Source organism: Neodiprion pinetum, chromosome 4, assembly GCF_021155775.2.
Source record: "Neodiprion pinetum isolate iyNeoPine1 chromosome 4, iyNeoPine1.2, whole genome shotgun sequence".
Classification (NCBI taxonomy): Eukaryota; Metazoa; Arthropoda; class Insecta; order Hymenoptera; family Diprionidae; genus Neodiprion; species Neodiprion pinetum.
The window spans coordinates 17,561,992-17,580,641 of NC_060235.2; the positions used below are offsets into that span (position 1 = coordinate 17,561,992).

Below are 18,650 nucleotides of genomic sequence, written 5' to 3' on the forward strand. Positions count from 1 at the left end.
AAAAAAAAACGCCCATTTTATATCAGTCTTGACGAGCATTTCTTAAGAAGTTTGAGAGATGCGAGATCGGAACGACAAAATTATTTCAGTAGCAACAATGTATGGACCCCTCTCCTTTTCTGATATTGGCAGCCAGTTAAGAGGCTTCACAGTGTTCAGTTTAGTGCCAGCAGCTCTCGAGGTAGCAAGATGGTAAGTGAATTACATAATTATTTTACATGTATGGAAAAACCGGCAGGTTTGACGATCGTCTATTTACTTTATAGATTAAGAAGAGAAAAAAAGGGAAGGACCTGTAGTCGTATTTTATACTTTATTTAATTTTCCTTGAATTGTCAGACGTTTTTATTTTTGATTGTATATGAAGAAGATGTGTGGGGAATTCCATTCTAGTGCCCAAGAATATAGTACACATTTTCGATCATTTTTCTTTTTTTTTTTGGAAAACATTTTCCTCAATTTCCAAATTTCCTTAATTTTTTGGTATTCAAATCGATTCTTAACAATTTTGCGCACAGGTGGGATTTCTTTAATTATTTTTTCCCTAATCCTGAGGATATTTCCTATCTGAGACCACTGTCAATAGGCGAGATTCCGAATATCATAAAATTACCTTTTTTTCTAATTAAAAAGAAAATCACATAAGGCCACTAAGAACTCGAAATGAAAATCTGAAAAAATTAGAGATGTTTTTTTATATTCTAAGCCATTAACGTAAATAATCCGTTTAACGACCATCCTAATAGATATACATTGTATATAGGGCATTCCGCGTCAAATTTGCAACCCATGTACCTCACCCTCTTCGATTTCGATAATTCTTTAGTATGATGTTAAAACCACGGTTTCAATCGACTTGAAACAGTGTCGGAATTTTTCGCAGATTTCTTTAGCCACCACTGAAATAGAAAAAAATTGTAAAACCAATTCCGAAAAAGCTTCTTTTAAAATTCTGAAGAAATTCACACTAATTTTATAATTAAGAATATTATTTGTAAGTACGACACGATAACGTGATCTCAACATCTACTACTTTTCTAGCAAGTTTTTTTTTCTCATGCCGGAATTGGAGTTTCTATTTATTTGTTCGGTCATAAATTTCTCTATTATTAATGGATTTCAATTTTTCTGAAATTTAGAGGAATGCCAGAAGGCCTGAATACAGTTCATACCATTTCATTCTTTTTTTTTAAGTTATCCAAAGATCCAAGAAAACTAAAAACTTGCTAGAAAAGTAGTAGATGTTGAGATCCCGTTATCGTGTCGTGCTTACAAATAATATTCTTAATTATAAAATTAGGCTGAATTTCTTCAGAATTTTAAAAGAAGCTTTTTCGGAATTGGTTTTACAATTTTTTTCTATTTCAGTGGTGGCTAAAGAAATCTGCGAAAAATTCCGACACTGTTTCAAGTCGATTGAAACCGTGGTTTTAACATCATACTAAAGAATTATCGAAATCGAAGAGGGTGAGGTACATGGGTTGCAAATTTGACGCGGAATGCCCTATATACAATGTATATCTATTAGGATGGTCGTTAAACGGATTATTTACGTTAATGGCTTAGAATATAAAAAAACATCTCTAATTTTTTCAGATTTTCATTTCGAGTTCTTAGTGGCCTTATGTGATTTTCTTTTTAATTAGAAAAAAAGGTAATTTTATGATATTCGGAATCTCGCCTATTGACAGTGGTCTCAGATAGGAAATATCCTCAGGATTAGGGAAAAAATAATTAAAGAAATCCCACCTGTGCGCAAAATTGTTAAGAATCGATTTGAATACCAAAAAATTAAGGAAATTTGGAAATTGAGGAAAATGTTTTCCAAAAAAAAAAAGAAAAATGATCGAAAATGTGTACTATATTCTTGGGCACTAGAATGGAATTCCCCACACGTCTTCTTCATATACAATCAAAAATAAAAACGTCTGACAATTCAAGGAAAATTAAATAAAGTATAAAATACGACTACAGGTCCTTCCCTTTTTTTCTCTTCTTAATCTATAAAGTAAATAGACGATCGTCAAACCTGCCGGTTTTTCCATACATGTAAAATAATTATGTAATTCACTTACCATCTTGCTACCTCGAGAGCTGCTGGCACTAAACTGAACACTGTGAAGCCTCTTAACTGGCTGCCAATATCAGAAAAGGAGAGGGGTCCATACATTGTTGCTACTGAAATAATTTTGTCGTTCCGATCTCGCATCTCTCAAACTTCTTAAGAAATGCTCGTCAAGACTGATATAAAATGGGCGTTTTTTTTTTTTAATAAGGAAAAGTTTTGACAGTATTGGAAAATAGAGATTACTAAAAACAAATGTATTGTTTTTTAATAACACCGGCCGAATTAAATTTTAAAAGGCTTATGGTTGAATAAACTTCAGATTTGGGTTTAGCGGACCAAAATGCATAAAAATCATACTTGGTCTATACTTCCATAAATTTTTTTCTTACCAAAAATGCTAATTTTTGGCGATTTTTATGGTTTTTTGCAATTTACTCAAAATTTTGAGGGTGTACGGGCAAAACTGACTTCAGATTCGGATTGAGCGCGTCAAAATACATAAAGATAGGTAGGTCCGGTCAAAAGTACAGACCACTTTTTTGTTTGTGGGCCGGTGTTATTAAAAAACAATACATTTGTGTTTAGTAATCTCTATTTTACATTACTGTCAAGACTTTTCCTTATCAAAAAAGAGGCGCCAAAAACGGGGAACAAATCGATTCGCTCTCGGAATTTTATTGTTTCAATTATTTGTTCTCTTCTGGGTTACCCCCACTACAAAAAAGGTGGGTTCAGTAAAAAAAAAGCAAAAGGAAAGAAGGAAAAAATCGACCGGCTCTCGAAATTTTCTTTCTTTGATTTGTTTTTTCTCTCCGAAAATACAAAAAAAAAGCCGGGATTGAATTTAAAAATAAAAAAAAAAAAAGAGTGAACTGCGATCGAACCCGTGTCCCGCATCACTCCATCCTCATGTTTTTTTTTTTTTTTTGAGGAGGAAACCATATTTATTTAGATGAACAATAAATGCTCAATATTTACAATATTGCACTTGTAATTATCTTAGTTTATGTAACGCCGGCTTAAATTTTAAGCTCAATCTAACATTTTGTTTTACATTAATTGGTTAACCAATTTTTTAGTGTTTTGTTTAAGACTTGAATGCAGTATTATAGCAAAGGCAGCAGTAATTAACTTAAATACAGGAAAACTTCGCGCAAAAACCTGTGATTGAAAATTCATCCTCATGTGGTATCCACTCAGCCACACCACAGCTACGTCCGTGATCGCGCGTTTGCTCGGTATGTTTATGGAGCTTGCTTGGAATTCGCTGATGGTTCTCTGGAAGATTCAGTTTGAGAAAAAAAAAATTTCCTCCAACCACTTGCCCATTGCACATTTTGCATAAATGTTATCGAGCTGGCTTCGTATATTTTTCCATAGACTGCGTATACAAATATTCGAGAACACCAGGCGTCACATATTTTCATATCAATAAGAAAATAATATTTATTAAAAAAAAAAAAAAAAAAAGTATTCGGGCTGGGAATGGTTAATTATTTTGGTTCAACGTCCGCTAATTGAATCCAAAATTTATCAAATCTGGAGATACTTTTATTCGCTGACATTCATAATTGAAACAAAAAAATCCCAATTCTTGCATTCCTGGAAACATTTGTGCGAGCGGGGACAAGGATGCGATTGGCAACCGCTTGCTCGAGCGACCGAGTATATCTATATATGCACGATTGTGGGCCACCTTCGGTGCATGGCCGCCTAGGTGTCAGGTCGGAAATGGGCCACCTTCGGTGCGTGGCCGCCTAGGTGTCACGTCGACGCTCCAACCTAGCTGGTATCACGAAAAGCCGAGCGTTGGAGATCTCCCTACTCATCTCTGCTCACTACAGAGAGAAACCTATCAAACACAAACGATCACAGATTACTTTTCGAGGTACTGGTCTAGACTATTTTGTATTACCAGGTTTTAGTGGGGGCGAAACTGGTCATCGGTACGACGTCGGCAATCTGAACGATTATAAAAACATTGAAGTCACTGACAAATGCGTAATTGGTTACGTGTTGTTGCACAACAATGATAGAATATTTGTTCATATAATTATACGAAGTCATAAAAAATATACTTGACACAGTTTAGACTTATTATTCACATAAAGTGGTTGAAACAACAGTCACTATGGGATGTTGCCCAAGCCTTTGCAAAGAAGACAATGGGCCGCAGGTATGTCAGATGTAAAGTACTTGGACTAATCCTTGCCTTTTATTTTGAGTTTATTTCTTCTCCTTTGCTCATCATTCTCACGTCTACTACTTTAGAATTGATACGTGAGTTTCAGTAAAGACACTTATCAAACTAGTCTCGATCATCATCAATCGTAAAGGTACAAATTTTGTGTAGGCATTTCGTCGCCACGATTGTATTTTTATTTATACGCTGTATTTTTCCATTGACATAAACGACTTTGACAGCTCTGAAATGTTAATTTGATGCCACTTCTCGTTCGGCGAAAAAATAACCATTTAACATTCCATTTTTGCATATCTACAATGACGCACATCATCTAGGAGATGAAAAATATAAAAATTATAGTAACAAGTAAAGCCACGGACACACGAACGGTTTCCAAGTGCGATGTCATCATTATTATTAACTACAATATCTGGCGAGTTTACCATTATTTCTGCCCCCCTGTGGTATTTTTATTTACCTTATTTCGCGATAACCTACCCAGATAACTTTGATCTACTGATACTGCTGTAATAATTATCGTTTATTGAAACTCATTAATTGACTTGAAATGCTTTCACCAACATTTCTCTCACAACAGTAGATTAAGACTGAGTAGACTAATTACTTCTAAGTTCCTAACCTGTATCTTAATTCGACTGACTTGTATTTTCAGGGTGACGCAGCTAACGAGAGAACACGTTTGCTGGTAAATCCGGTCAGCAATACACCAAATATCCCAACAGCTCACAGGTGATTGATCAGACTTTAAAGCATGCGTAAAAAGTATTTGTGTTCCATTCTTTTTATTATAGTGACTGTCACTTATATAATATCAAATGCTTTTTTGCTTCTTATTTTATTATTTTCCAGTGACGATTATGTTAATCCATATGCGAACCCTGTCCCAAAGAAGACTGATGAACAAAGCGCACTGAACCGAATCTTGCAGGAAACTGCCGCGTGAGTATTTTTTATTTATTTTTTTTTTGAATTTGTATCCTATTTATTTTGCTGTTTACTAAACTTGAGCTATACCTTCTTAGTTCTCTGCATCGAATGCATGCTGCTGCTGCACGTTGGCTTAGTACCAAGTTTATATTTAAATTGTCTCTAGGACAAGCTTACTATACCTTTGAGTAATGCTTTAGAATTTCACGATTTCTGTTTTTCTTTGTGCATTTCAAGTTCTGTTTTATACTAACATAGCATGGTAGCCTAGCTTCTACAGATTGAGCCTCGGAATTGGCTTCTCCATCAACTTTTCAACTCGAGGTTTAATAATTTTCTAAATTATACCTATTTTGTAAATACTTTGCTGACCGTTAATTTAATTCTCTGTGACTTGTTTGAAGCAGTAAAAATAACAGACAAATGTTATAAGAATCATTTGACAAAGTTACATTCAATAAAAAATTCGGCTCGATTTTGCCACCTCTAATTTTCATCTCCTTTATCAGCAATGTGATCGATGTCGGTGCTCTCGACTCGCACAATTTGGAACAGCACGAATACATGGATAGGTCAAAAGCATATGCGAAAAGAATAGAAGTTATCGGTGTTCAAATACCTGACCATCCGCCATGTCTATTAAAAGATATACCAGCGCCCGAAAGAGTATTGGCTGGGGAAGGGCTGCCCCAGCAGGATCGAGAAATGGTAAATAATAACTTCCACTAATATGAAATAGAAATGATGAAGTAGTGAAATTTCTATGATTTCATTGCTTATCTAAATATTTTCACAGGTTACAGATATGATGAACAGTGCGGTAACCGCGTTGAGCGAGATACAGGTGGAACATAAAGAAGATTTAGTCGTACCCTTCCTGTCGTGACTGCATTTCAATCAGATGGAAGCTTGAGCCTAAAATTTTAATATGTCTAATGACATTTATAACAGCTGTAAGAAGAAAATCAAATTTTCTACTCGTTAATACATTTAATTCTTGTTACAGATCAAAGGTATAGATACTCTACTTGTTCGCCACAAAATCTTTATTGCAATTCAATTTTGAGCTTTACACTTAGCAGCAATGGAAACATATATTAATTTAGGTCATGCTAATTCTATGCTTGTCAGAAACTCTCGATACTAGATATATCCCCCAATTTTTATTATTAACTGGTTCTAACTTTTTTTTTTCATTTTTTTTTAGTGTATCACCGTTGCATTGCTAAATATTGTTTATCGTGTAATCACTCGCGAATCGATTCTATGAAAACCGTAGTTTTAAATGATTGTAAATAACGGTTTTCTCTCGTAACGTTTTAAAGTATTACTCGGACGTGTTAATAAACCAGCGTTATGAAATTCTTTCGAACTATGTTTAAAAATCCCACTTTTTGTGGATGACAAGGTTGCATATTATGCTTATCATATTGTACAAATTGGCTGACGGGAACAGTGAGACGCTAGCGCAGGCTTGATTGGACAATGTATTTTGTTGAATGACAAATACAAAATGTTGAATACCCATGGCGTTAAAAAAAGGCTTTTCATGTGAATATGATGTAATAAAAAATTTGTTTCATTTGTAATACAAATGGTATCTTTGTTCATTAACAATAGTTCGAGGTTTTAGGGTAGAGTCAAACTACCTATAGATATAAAGAATTCGCTTGCAGTTGCGTTAACATAAATAAATAAATAAATAAATAAATAAATAAATAAATAAATATGAGAAGTTATCAGAAGAGGATAACAAGACGACTACTCACTAGGGTGGTTGAAAAAAATAAAATTTTATTCGCTTTTACCCCCTTCTAATGTTGGTGTTTGATAGAAAAAAAGATCTCGAAAGATTAGCTCTTGAGCTCAGTCTAACAGGTCACTACTTTAATTTTAATTTCCCTTTCATTCAACATGAGAAAATTTCACTTTTCGTTAAAAATTAAAATATTCGTAAACTATTCAATATTTTTGAAATCCATGCATAGATAGAATCTTGAAGGTGATTCTCTTTGCGGTAAAAATTGGTAGTTTTCAGATGACTGTAATGTGAATTCTAATGATGATGACTATGATATGTTATAGCGGTTTGAAAAGCTCGTAAAATCAGCTGCAACGATCTATACATGAATTTAAAAAATATCGAATAGTTTACGAGTATTATAACTTTTAACGAAGAGTGTAATTTTCCCATGTTAAGTGAATGGGAAATAAAAATTAATATAGCGACCTGTTGAGATTTGACTTCGGTATCTCATCTTTTGGGAGGATTTTTTTATATCATAAACTAACATTTAAGCAGGTACGAGCGGGAAAAAATAACTTTCTTTTAACCACCCAACTACTGACATTCGATTTTTTGTCCAAACACGTTTATATATTACTATCATATATATACAACTAATCAGGAATATACATATACAATATTAGTAGCTGATTTATTTATCAATACCACTTATTTAAATTGAACAGCGAATAATTACTTGACATGGTATTAATATGTAATATAAGGGCAATCAATTTTTTTTTTTTTTTTTGAAATTAGCTTCGTCGATGTACTCAATGAGACGTTTATCATACAATCTTGTGTGTAATTGACAATTGAATTAAGTATAGTTTAAAGCTAGTCTAAGTTGGTGACGAACTGTTATTCACTGCTTTAACAACTGACGCAACTGTTGTTACAACTTCGATAATTTGGCTGGCACTAGGAGTAGATCGTGGATTGTGGAAAAAGTACATCTTGAAACCAGCAGCAAGTAAGAAATGCATTCCTAGGATTGCTATGGCATAAATAGCTTTGTGCTTACCTGAAAACGAACAAAATAAACTTTAAAATTCCACATCTACGATTGACTACAGCACAGAACAGTAATTCATTTCTCAAATATTGTTCTTAATGTAATCCGTAGCTTATCTTTTACCAGCTATAACTGGTGACAAAGAGCGCAACAACACTCCACCAGACATGAATGCAGCGATTGCGACAAGTGTCCATTGTAGCCAACCAATCTGTATAGTCCATAGAAAGGCGACGGGTATGTAAATGCTCAGGGAGTATCCATAGAGGCACAGGAGTTCCAGGATCCCAGGAGCAGTATTCGACTACAGCAAAGGAAAATGTTAGTTTTCAAGAAGTGAGTTGATGTTCAATTGTTTTGCGAATGATTTCACTTTTCTGAAATTCACCTCGATTAATTCGTTGTCATCTTCTCGCTTGCTGGTAGACCATTTCAGAGCGCCCCAAAGTGCAAGGGGTAACAGCCAGGCGTACATAAAAATGGCGGTAGCGGCATAAGAAACTATATGGAAATCGTACCGCCAGTGAAATCCCTGCGAATTTGCTGTCTGAAGGTAATTAGCCATATTCCCACTAATCGCTATGGCAAATATCAATGTGACACAGACCCAGAACGGGCCGTAAAGATCAGGCTTTGGCCGGATGTGGGATTCGAGATAATTCTCGCCCCCTCGCGGTATTATGGACCTGATTATCCTTTGCACAACGTCGTCAGTGTCGACATTGAAGAATTTCTGGTAGTATTCGATGCTCCAGAAATTGTGCTGCAGTTCTTCTGCGGAATTGGAAATTGTGTTTATTCTCTCGAGACAAGAAAAATTTTAAAGTAGGTTAACCTAGTTTTGCAGCAAAGAAAATAAAAGAAAAACTGTGAATACAGACGGTCATTTTTGTTCGGCATTCCTTGTAGGTCCTCGATCATTCCGATTCCCGTACTGTCATTCTGGATTCCGACGAAGCCCTGATTGTCGGGTGTATCAATATCCAGCTGAGCCTGTCCACCACCAGCGGAACGATTTATTGGTGAGTAATCTTGAAAAGATATAAATTGGGAATCCGACGATTTGTCGCCATCCCCGTTCATCATCTTTGAATCGTTTACTGCACTTTCGTTCTACTTTCAAGTTCGATTTTGACAACCCGTACACGTTGCACCTTATTTTACTACTATTTCTCCAATCCCCGTGAACAAATCTCTGTTTACCTTAGAGCATATACTACTGGAGGTAGCCACCCGTGCCGTCAGCCTCGCGAAAACTGCAGCCAAAGTGATAAGAGAGAGAAGATATACTCGTTACAGCCTGTCCCTCTCTCTCTGCATATGATTGGCTGAGAAGAAGCGTGTCGGCCAACCAGATGTAGGGCAAGAGAGACAGGTTGTAATGAGTATATCTACTCCTCTCTCACTCCGCCACACTTTCTGTGCACGCGTGGTAGAATTCTCTTTGGCTACCACCAGTGTTATGTGCTCCAAGATGTTTACTGACATGCCGAAAAATTGCCAAATATCGCCAACCACAGGTATTATTTTGAACAAGGTCTGAGGGTTCGGGATTAAAGGTAATGCCCTATACTTACTGTCTTGCTTATGAGATTGCAGCATTGATCTACAGTGCTGAATGCGTCGGTAACGGTAGAAATTTCCTTCACCGTTTACTGTTAGTGCAACTCATAAGGTTAGATATCTTCAATAATTTTTAGTCAATGCCCGCTGCTAAGAATACTTTGCGAATGTTCCCACAGAGTGCAGCAATATATAGTATTTTCAAATTCTTTCCGCTATTTTTCGAATCAACCTGTATTGATTACCCTTACTCAACCACGCCAACATTTTGTAGGTGGACGAAAATTTGAAATTATACATTCTTTCGAAAACATGGCGAAACAAAAAAACAGCCCTAAACTCCGATCTGGTTAAACCATAGTACTGGGTGACTGGTCTATTTTTTTTTATAAACCATCAATTAATGGTCAAGCGTGACTGGTCTATGATGCAAAAAAAAATTTGGAACACTGATATCGTCGTTGCTCAGCAAACGATGTAATACAACTGCTGCACATGACGTTGGCAACAAGCTGAAATCCGTCAGTTCAACAAGTCAGAATGCTACGCGCGGTAACGCGGTTCTATCCATTTAAATATAGATCTATCGTGATTTCAATTCGATTGAATTGTCACAGAAAACGGGCGAAAATTGAATCCTTGATGTCGTAGTGCTATTGCCTGGATGATAAATTTTGCTGTGAAACTAATGAATAACAGGTTGACAACAGTAAAAAATGAACGTTCGAATCCCCCTAAATTTTAATGTTCTGAATCACCGCAAGATGGCAACCGTCAACACTTTCAAATCCCGTCTGCAGTCGGAAAAGCTGGATTTTTTGTTCGTATGCCGCGACCAAAAGAGAGGTACGGAATCTGTAAGTTTCCATGTATTCAGATCTGTTATTAATGTTCAACGTTTAATTAATGTACTCATTTACATTCCTGTCCGCTGCACTCATTATCAGCAATGACAATATGTTTCACGCTTCTTGTTTTCTTGACGTCGGATACATAAATAATTACAATGACATGAAATCTATCCCGAGTCACTTATAGTTTGTCTATTCGGTACGGATAAGTTTCTACATCGTTGCCACTGATTTATTTCTCATATCACTGGTTGTAAATCGAGTTACAAGCTTATTCCCCGTATAATTACACCGCTCCATCACATTAACTATTTTCTTCTGCTATACCTGTAATCTATGCAAATAAATTTTTGTCGCCGTTATTAGTTTTTATCATCACCATCATTATTTGGTAATTATTTTCCTCGACGCAGGCGCGATAGAAACGGTGACACAAATAGGCGCATGTATGCAACAAACGTCTGCATAACGAATAGATCGAGTCTCCCACATGTTACCACTGTGTTTACGGCACATTGTGTGTACACATTATACATAGATTCCTGTTCAATGTAAGCTATAATCAATATTGTAAATATCATCAACATAGCCTGAAAACAAACGGCTATAATTGAAATACCCTATCATCAACATAGCCTGAAGACAAACGGCTATAATTGAAATACCCTTTTTTCCGTCAGCGTACTTCGTCATGTAGACCACGTCTAATCAACGTTGTTGAAGGAATTTATAGGGCAAGTCTTTCAATGCATATTATACTCTTGGTATCGAAGCAATAATAAGTGTTGTATTCAAATTACTATTATAAAATCTTGTAATACATATAATTGCGCTCATCGTAATTCCTACATTTTTTTATATGTTGTCGTTTTTTTTCTTCCGTGGATCTTCTCATTCTACCGTATACAGAGATAATTGCGCCGCAACAAATGGCAATTTCCATTAAATTCCGTACAACGTGTTATATTGTAAATTGTTGCTTAACTCGGTGATAATTATTTGGCTACCTTCAACGATTCCGATACAGGGATATGGCGATCATCGAGTATATTATATACCTATTATATCATATATTTGTAATCGAAGGACGTTGAAAGTGGAACGCGCACGGGGATAAATGTTCCGAAATTTGTTTACCGGTCAATGTAATTCTCGATACATCAACCGAACGATTGTATATATTTAAGTACGAAATTCCATTCCTTGTTAAAAATAACCGAAATTATAATGGTACAATACTTTGATTATACTTGAGTTTTAATTGTACTGTGTTATAAAACGGAATTACCCAAGGTTTTCTTCGTCATTCATGAAATTAAATTAGCTTCTTAACGCATATGATAAACATTTTGGAAACGTTCTTTTCAACATAATATATTGATCGTCATACGTAATGGTCGAAGGCCGCGATCGAATTTAACGGCCTATTAATTTGGTACCAATTCATTTCCTAATTGAGTTTCGGCTCATAATATGATTATAATTGCTAACGATCAGTATCGATCGGAGTTTTATTCCCCGCAGATTTTACGTGAGTTGATGCATAATTGAAAACTTGTAGATTATAATAACAAGGTTAATTTGTAATAACAACAAGGACGACTCATGCGAGGATGCCTTTGTACGTCGAGCTTTCCACGCCAGCTCAGTAAACTGTTGACCATATTTTTCAATTTCACCAAGGGTTTTCCCTAAGTTAGTATAACCCCTAAAAAACTTCCAAGTTTTTTTTCAAATTTTTTTAATCACTTGTCTTTTCCCTTTGATTCGGAGACCAAATATTTTTTTCTTGTTTCATAAAAATCAATCTATGTGTTTTTGAGATGAATTTAAAAAATCGTAGGGACGAGTGATTGAAAAAATTTGAAAATGTCTTAGAATCCTTTTAGCGCTCGTACTAAAGTAGAAAAATCCTCGGTGAAATTAAAAAATTTCATGATCAACCGTTTAACGAGTTGGCGTGGAAAGCCTCACGCACATTCACGTGTGATATAACAGAATTATAGTCGCAACGTTCAAATAATCCGGGGAAAAAAGACGGACTTTAAATATTTCCTTTGTACATTTTTAAATAACATGCATAGTAAAGAGGCGAAAACGCCTTTCACGTTTTGTGCAGGCTGTCTACGTGAGAATTTGGAATTCTCGATTCCGGACATGCATAAGAATAGTTGATTTGTTAACGATTTGTATAAAATTTCATTTTATTCCAAAGTGTGAGAATACATGTGTGCAATGTTGCAACTGGTTAATAAGAGTAGGAAAATTGTTGGAAATTGCATCTGATGAGAGAAAAATGAATAACTCAGATGACCGATTAAATGTTACAATCATTTTTTTAAGTTGTTTTGATACTATTCAAACGCGGCCGTCTGTTCCAGATTTTCATACAATTATAGTATAAAAGAGTAATCATCGTTATATTGTAAACAATTTTTATTTCACACTTGAATTTTAATAGATATAAAGTACCTGCCATAATCAGTTCCGGGATCTTGAATAAATATACACATTTTGACAACAATAACATTACAATGACAGCAGTAGGATGAGTCACTAAAGAGTGAAACAAAAATTCTACAAATAAATTATTCACTATTATTGACATCATGATTATTCTAAAATTAATAGATCGCTTTTTGTTTGGAAATTTCTCAAGATCGTCTTACTACAAAGTGGAATCATGAATATTAAACCATATTCGGTATAAGATTAAAAACATATTTTTCTACACTTTTTTCAACTTGATAATAATTTAATTAACACGACAGAAGTAAAAGCTCAGAAATAATTACATCAACTCATTTAAAAAAAAATAAAGATAGTACATTCTTCGTATTTCATTAATATATTTCGGCAAGAGTGGGAAACGACAGTAATATTTTCCATACCATTAACGAATGTAAATTTTGACTTATACCGATCTTTATCATCTAGCGAAATGCGTCGCGTTTAAAATACAAACATTCATTATCACATGGTCGTTCCATTATACATCCTGTTAAAATTTGTTCTATGCTACCCTGTTTATCCTAGCCCAGCTGATAGCGTTATTTCGGTCATTTTAGAATGGAATGTAAAGGAAATCAAGTCACATCTCAAACCGACTATGAAGTATTCAACTGCTCAGTCATCTTCAATTAATCAACAGGCATGTGTGGATTTGATAATTAAATTTCGTGACATGAATACGCGTTGAATCACCTCACATTTAGAGAAACAGAGAATTTATGACAAATTAAGTCAAGGAGAGACTTATGCGTTAAACAGCGCAGAGGCAAGTTTATAATAGATCAAATAAAAACCGCGTGTACTGAATAAAACATGACGATATGAATAATAATAATTGGACGCTAAACATACTGTCGTTCTTAGAGATGTGACTGGATGATGAACAGTAACAAATTTTTTAATCTTTTCTTTTGCTTAAGAAACAGTCAATTTTCTTCTCAATGTACAATATCCGATTATTCTTAAAACGACAAAATGCGCCGAGAGGAAAACAATATCTACCCAATATTTGCCGTCTGTCATTGCTAACTCATTGAGTATGGTTTTGGGTACGCGATAATGACAATAAACTGCCTCTTCCGGACAGTTCAAATCTCTTCTGTTAAAACCGTAGACTGCCTGAACGAGTCCTTCAAGCGAGTAGCGAAGATAGCTCAAGTAGCTCAGGTAATAGAGGAAAGTTGGCATGTGATTGAACAATACAAAAAATCCAGCGAATGTCAGCATAACCGCGGTAGAAATGGCGCCTAGGAATGTACCGTTGATCGGGTTCACAGTTGTTCCCAAGACAAGACCGATGCTCTCCGCTGTCAGAGTGGTGAGTACAGCGATGGCGAGGAACATCAGAAATCTATTCCAGTCGAGCGGTTGACTACTGAGGAAGTAGGAAATGGAGCAGTAGACGATGGCAAAGAGAGTCTGGATGGGCAGATTGGCGACCAGAAATGCTGCATAGTAGGTTTTGAGGTGATACCAGTTGTTGAACTGCTCCTTCTTGAGCACGGGGAGCTGAGACGGGAAGTGAAGAACTGCGGGCATCATGCTGGTGTAGCACAGGTAAACGGCAGATACGAGCAGGAACCCGACGTTGCTGATGGTTTTGGAGCCGTCGTCCCCGGCGTTGAGGTACAGCAGGCCGAGGAGCACGCCGACGCAAAAGTGGAGAATCAGCTTGAGGTGGGTGACAGTCCAGTCGCGGTACAGCTGGACCAAGTTGCGGTTCAGCAATGTCCAAAACCTGCTCAGCTCTGACGGAGGGTTGATCAGGACCTTAGCTTTTCCTTCCTCGCTGAGTCGCCTGTCCATCTCTTGAAGGTTGATGTTCTTTATCACCGGTGGTGCCCTCCAGTTTTCCTCACAGGATGCGATGGCGAGCTGCTCGTTGAAGTTGCCATACTCCTTGTTGATCACCTCTATTATATAGTCAGCGGGATTGTGGTACTTGGGACAGTTCAGTCCCAAGTTGTTCAAGTATTTGACAGTGTTGTTGGCTGCACCCTGGTACACACAGTTACCCTCAGCGACAAGGTAAATGTGGTCGAACATTTCGTATATTGTCGCACTGGGCTGGTGGATGGTACACACTATCGTTCTTCCAGCCTTGGCGAGGGATTTCAGCGTTGAGACGACTTGGAGAGAGGATGAGGAGTCCAGACCAGTCGTTGGTTCGTCCAAAAACATGACAGGCGGGTTGTCCAGGAGCTCGAGAGCGATGCTTAGTCTCTTTTTTTGGCCCCCGCTCAGGCGGTTGCAACGAGTTTTCTTGGTTTTGGAGAGGTCCAGGGAGTCAAGAACGTCGTCTATCAGCATTTGTTTTGCCTTCTTGTTCAGAGATGCACCCAGCTTGAGGTCGGCAGCTATTTGCATCGCCTCGTTCACCGTAAACAATGGGAGAAGTTGATCGTCCTGTTGAATGTAGCACGATTCTTTCTTGTAAGCGTTCCATTCCTGCTTGCCGTTCGAGCCGATGTAGCTTATCCTGCCGGAGACATTTTTCTTTCTGAATCCGGTCAGGATATTTAACAACGTCGATTTACCTGCCCCGGACGGACCCATTATAGCCGTCAATTCCCCAGATTTAAACCGACCCGATAGTCCCTTGAGTATTTCCTTTTTCGGGGTGCAACATCCATGCTGAGCATAGAATGTCACGGAGTTAAATTCTATGTCTATCGACTGTGCCTTTGGTAGGGTTATCAGCACCGATCGTTGGTACATTTTATTACCAAACCAAGTACCGATCGTGTAGAGATAGAGTAAATGAACTAACGAATCTAGAACACTGAAAGTCAAAGTCGTTTGGAGACCTTTACTTGAGGCCGACAACTTGGGAACTTTGTATCACCTCACTTACTCGTGAGATACAGCCAAGTGATGCGAGTAACTGAGTTTCGTAGCGTCGGTGAATCGTTTACATGGTTCCTGTCAGGTTTTTCTCTTTTTATTAGTTCATTTGCCAAGGAAACCGGATCTTTACTGAACTCAGAGAATACTCAAGAAATACCTTGACAATACCGGTTTATCCACACTTGTAAACTTCAAATTGCTCTTTCCTTTTTCTGTCGAAGGACTCCTAGTTTGGACATAGGTCTACTTCCCGCCGGAGTTGTTTTCAAACTGAGGAATCCTCTATTCACTCTGTCCGTAGACGCCGGATGGATGGATAGATTCAGTTGTCAACTCCCTACCACCTTTGTTCTAGCTGTAATACACACTATACAGATAAAGTGTGCCGAGTCTCCTTTCTCTGCCGCAAGTTTCGACGTGCATGTATGCATGTACCTGCAACCGCGGCTTCAAACTGTGTGCGTTAAACCATGCGTCCGTCTATTGGTCAAATCGGCGTCGCGAACCCCACACAACGATAGACTTGCAACTCACACAACCGTAAACTCACGACTCACACAACCATAGACTTACAACTCACACTTGAATATTGCGACAGGTTGACCCGACCGCTTCGACACGCAATTCGAAATTGCGAATTGCAATAATCGTTTGAAATATTTCCAGGCAGAGAAGACGCTCGTAAAACTGTATCGTTACGCTGATGAACACTGGACATGATTATGTTTTAGCACATTTTTCATTTCATTATTTTCTTCTTTTTTGACAAACGTCGACATTATGTTACGCATGTATTATATTGGACGTAGCATCAAACTCACGGCTTGTTCGTGCTGTATTGCCGACAACGACCTACATACTCGGATTCACAGACATCACTCTTAAATTTTGTACGATAAGGGAAACATTCCTCAGCATATCGTCCACTACAATCTGGGTTAAGTTTGAGGTTATCTTGAACTGCTATCAGCAACTACACCGTGACTACATCCACTATGCATGCTGAGAGAGTCGGATGACCGATGACTGCACATACACGCATGCATAACGTACCGTATGTATGGACTTGGTACGATGTTATAACATTACACGTGTCACTGTGTCTAAGTTTTTCTCGTTTTTGAAGGAAAAAACTATGTGGCTGAAGTTAGTAACGTTACCATATCGAAACGTTGGGACAAAAATTTCTATTTTGTACCTTTAGAATAACACAATAAGATAAATTGATAAAATCTGAGGTTGTTCATGCTATATTAACGGTTTCCTAAATTTCACATAATCCTTTAAAGTTGCAGAATAACGAGTATTTCTAAAGATACAGCATTACAATAATGTTACAAACTTCAGCCTGATAAAAGACTATCGTACAGATTGACCAGCAGTGGACCAGCAGCTTTCCGTCGTAGAAGATTTCAAACTTTGACTGCATTTAACACGTATGATATGCGGTATTCTAGTATGGAAACTACACGCGATGAATCGTCTATTATTCTTCAACGTTAGACACATACGACTGTCAGTTGTTCGGAACGATAATAATGATAATATGCGTTTGTGACATAAATTTAGTATACATTATGCAGGCGGTAGCATTAACGTGAAACGCGGACATTCAATTCGTATGTTATACCTATGTAAGTAAAGCAGTCGTTAGTTCCTGTCTTGCGTAATCGGTATTATACGGATATGCGTGGTTTTCTGTGATGGTCGAATTAATATCGGTATATGTTTTAGCACGGACTTAGTTTTCAGAATGAAAATTCGTCGCTGTGATCCGATCGGGTCAAATATTCATAGTTGAATTTGAATTCATTATTCTAAATTATGCAACTTGCGTGATTGTATTAAACCTGTTTGACGTATTTAAGATACATACATTATACGTTGCGTGCCTTGTACATATCGGCAAAATCGTGCTAGAAATGTATAATTTATTCATTACATTATACGAAGTAATAATATATTTCGCGCGTTAACCGATGAACTGTATATAATAATAACTATACAGCACATATCAGATTTTTGTACAGTTAATTATGTCTGTAGCAGCAGCCGACGCGTGAGGTCAAATTTTTATTTCAAGTATGCGATACTTGGATTGCGAAAATTTTTACGCTTCATCTTGACAGAATAATTTATTAGCGATGTTTTTATGTGTTCTTGTATGTTATACCATATACATTAGGGTGTCCGTTATTTGGGTTCTACTGTAATTTTTTCGATCCCCCCCCTCCCCAAAAAATATGTTCATACTATAGAAAAAAATCCCCTGTAAATATAAAAATTTTTAGAATAACATTAATACGCGCTGGAAGGCGATTGATATTTTAAATGTAAAGTACACTGAAATTTTCGTGTGCTTTAATTAATATTATTTTTTTTTTTTTCATCAACGAAAATGGACTGAAGAAATCAATTTAATGCTTAAGAACAATGTTTATGCCTCCAACTAAACGAAGGAACAAAAAAACTTGAGTTGAACGCACGTATTCCGTAGATAACGACATTCAATTAAACCGTAAAAATGGTCTTGAGATTAAATGTATTATTGTTTTTGTTCTTATGTTAAGTTAGAAGTATAAACACTGTTTTCAAGATCAAATTTATTTTTTTCACTCGTTTGAATATATGAAAAATAAATAATTACTAATATACTTAAAATGTCAATATATCTTAAATTTTTAATTTTATCGCCCCCGGTACGTGTTAATATTATCCGAATAATTTTATACCAACAGGGGATATTTTTTTTTTCATAATATATTGTTGGGAGGGAATCGAAAAAGTTCCAAAGTCATCAAAATAACGGACGCACTAATATACGTAGACAGTTTCGAAAACTTGTATTCACCGCGATACGATGACACTAATATTAG

At 36.6% G+C, this 18,650-nt stretch overlaps 2 protein-coding genes, 1 long non-coding RNA gene and 1 pseudogene across 4 annotated transcripts; 1 reads left to right on the forward strand and 3 right to left on the reverse strand.

Annotated features, from left to right (window-relative positions):
• Positions 1-3,585: 3,585 nt before the first annotated feature.
• LOC138190918 (uncharacterized) lies at positions 3,586-5,455 on the reverse strand. Its single transcript, XR_011177019.1, has 3 exons — positions 4,894-5,455; positions 3,984-4,584; positions 3,586-3,920 (listed from the first exon to the last, which is right to left on the reverse strand). It is a non-coding gene; the product is annotated as an uncharacterized lncRNA (long non-coding RNA).
• On the forward strand, positions 4,104-7,922 carry Lamtor1 (Late endosomal/lysosomal adaptor, MAPK and MTOR activator 1). Of its 2 annotated transcripts, none has more exons than XM_046624861.2 (5): positions 4,104-4,244; positions 4,927-5,003; positions 5,124-5,213; positions 5,711-5,909; positions 5,998-7,922. In XM_046624861.2, the coding sequence occupies exons 1-5, from the start codon at positions 4,200-4,202 to the stop codon at positions 6,085-6,087; spliced, it is 501 nt and encodes a 166-aa protein (XP_046480817.1). In that variant the 5' UTR covers positions 4,104-4,199; the 3' UTR covers positions 6,088-7,922. The 2 variants fall into 2 exon arrangements, with proteins under 2 accessions (XP_046480817.1, XP_046480816.1); XM_046624860.2 differs by having other exon boundaries at positions 4,119-4,255.
• Positions 7,690-9,223, reverse strand: LOC124218273 (protein YIPF1). The gene is made up of 4 exons (XM_046624848.2): positions 8,884-9,223; positions 8,391-8,776; positions 8,126-8,306; positions 7,690-8,011 (listed from the first exon to the last, which is right to left on the reverse strand). Exons 1-4 carry the CDS (start codon positions 9,086-9,088, stop codon positions 7,830-7,832), a joined length of 954 nt encoding a protein of 317 aa, XP_046480804.1. The 5' UTR covers positions 9,089-9,223; the 3' UTR covers positions 7,690-7,829.
• A 3,611-nt stretch (positions 9,224-12,834) lies between these two features.
• LOC124218267 (ATP-binding cassette sub-family G member 4 pseudogene) lies at positions 12,835-17,011 on the reverse strand (annotated as a pseudogene).
• Between the last annotated feature and the right edge of the window lie 1,639 nt (positions 17,012-18,650).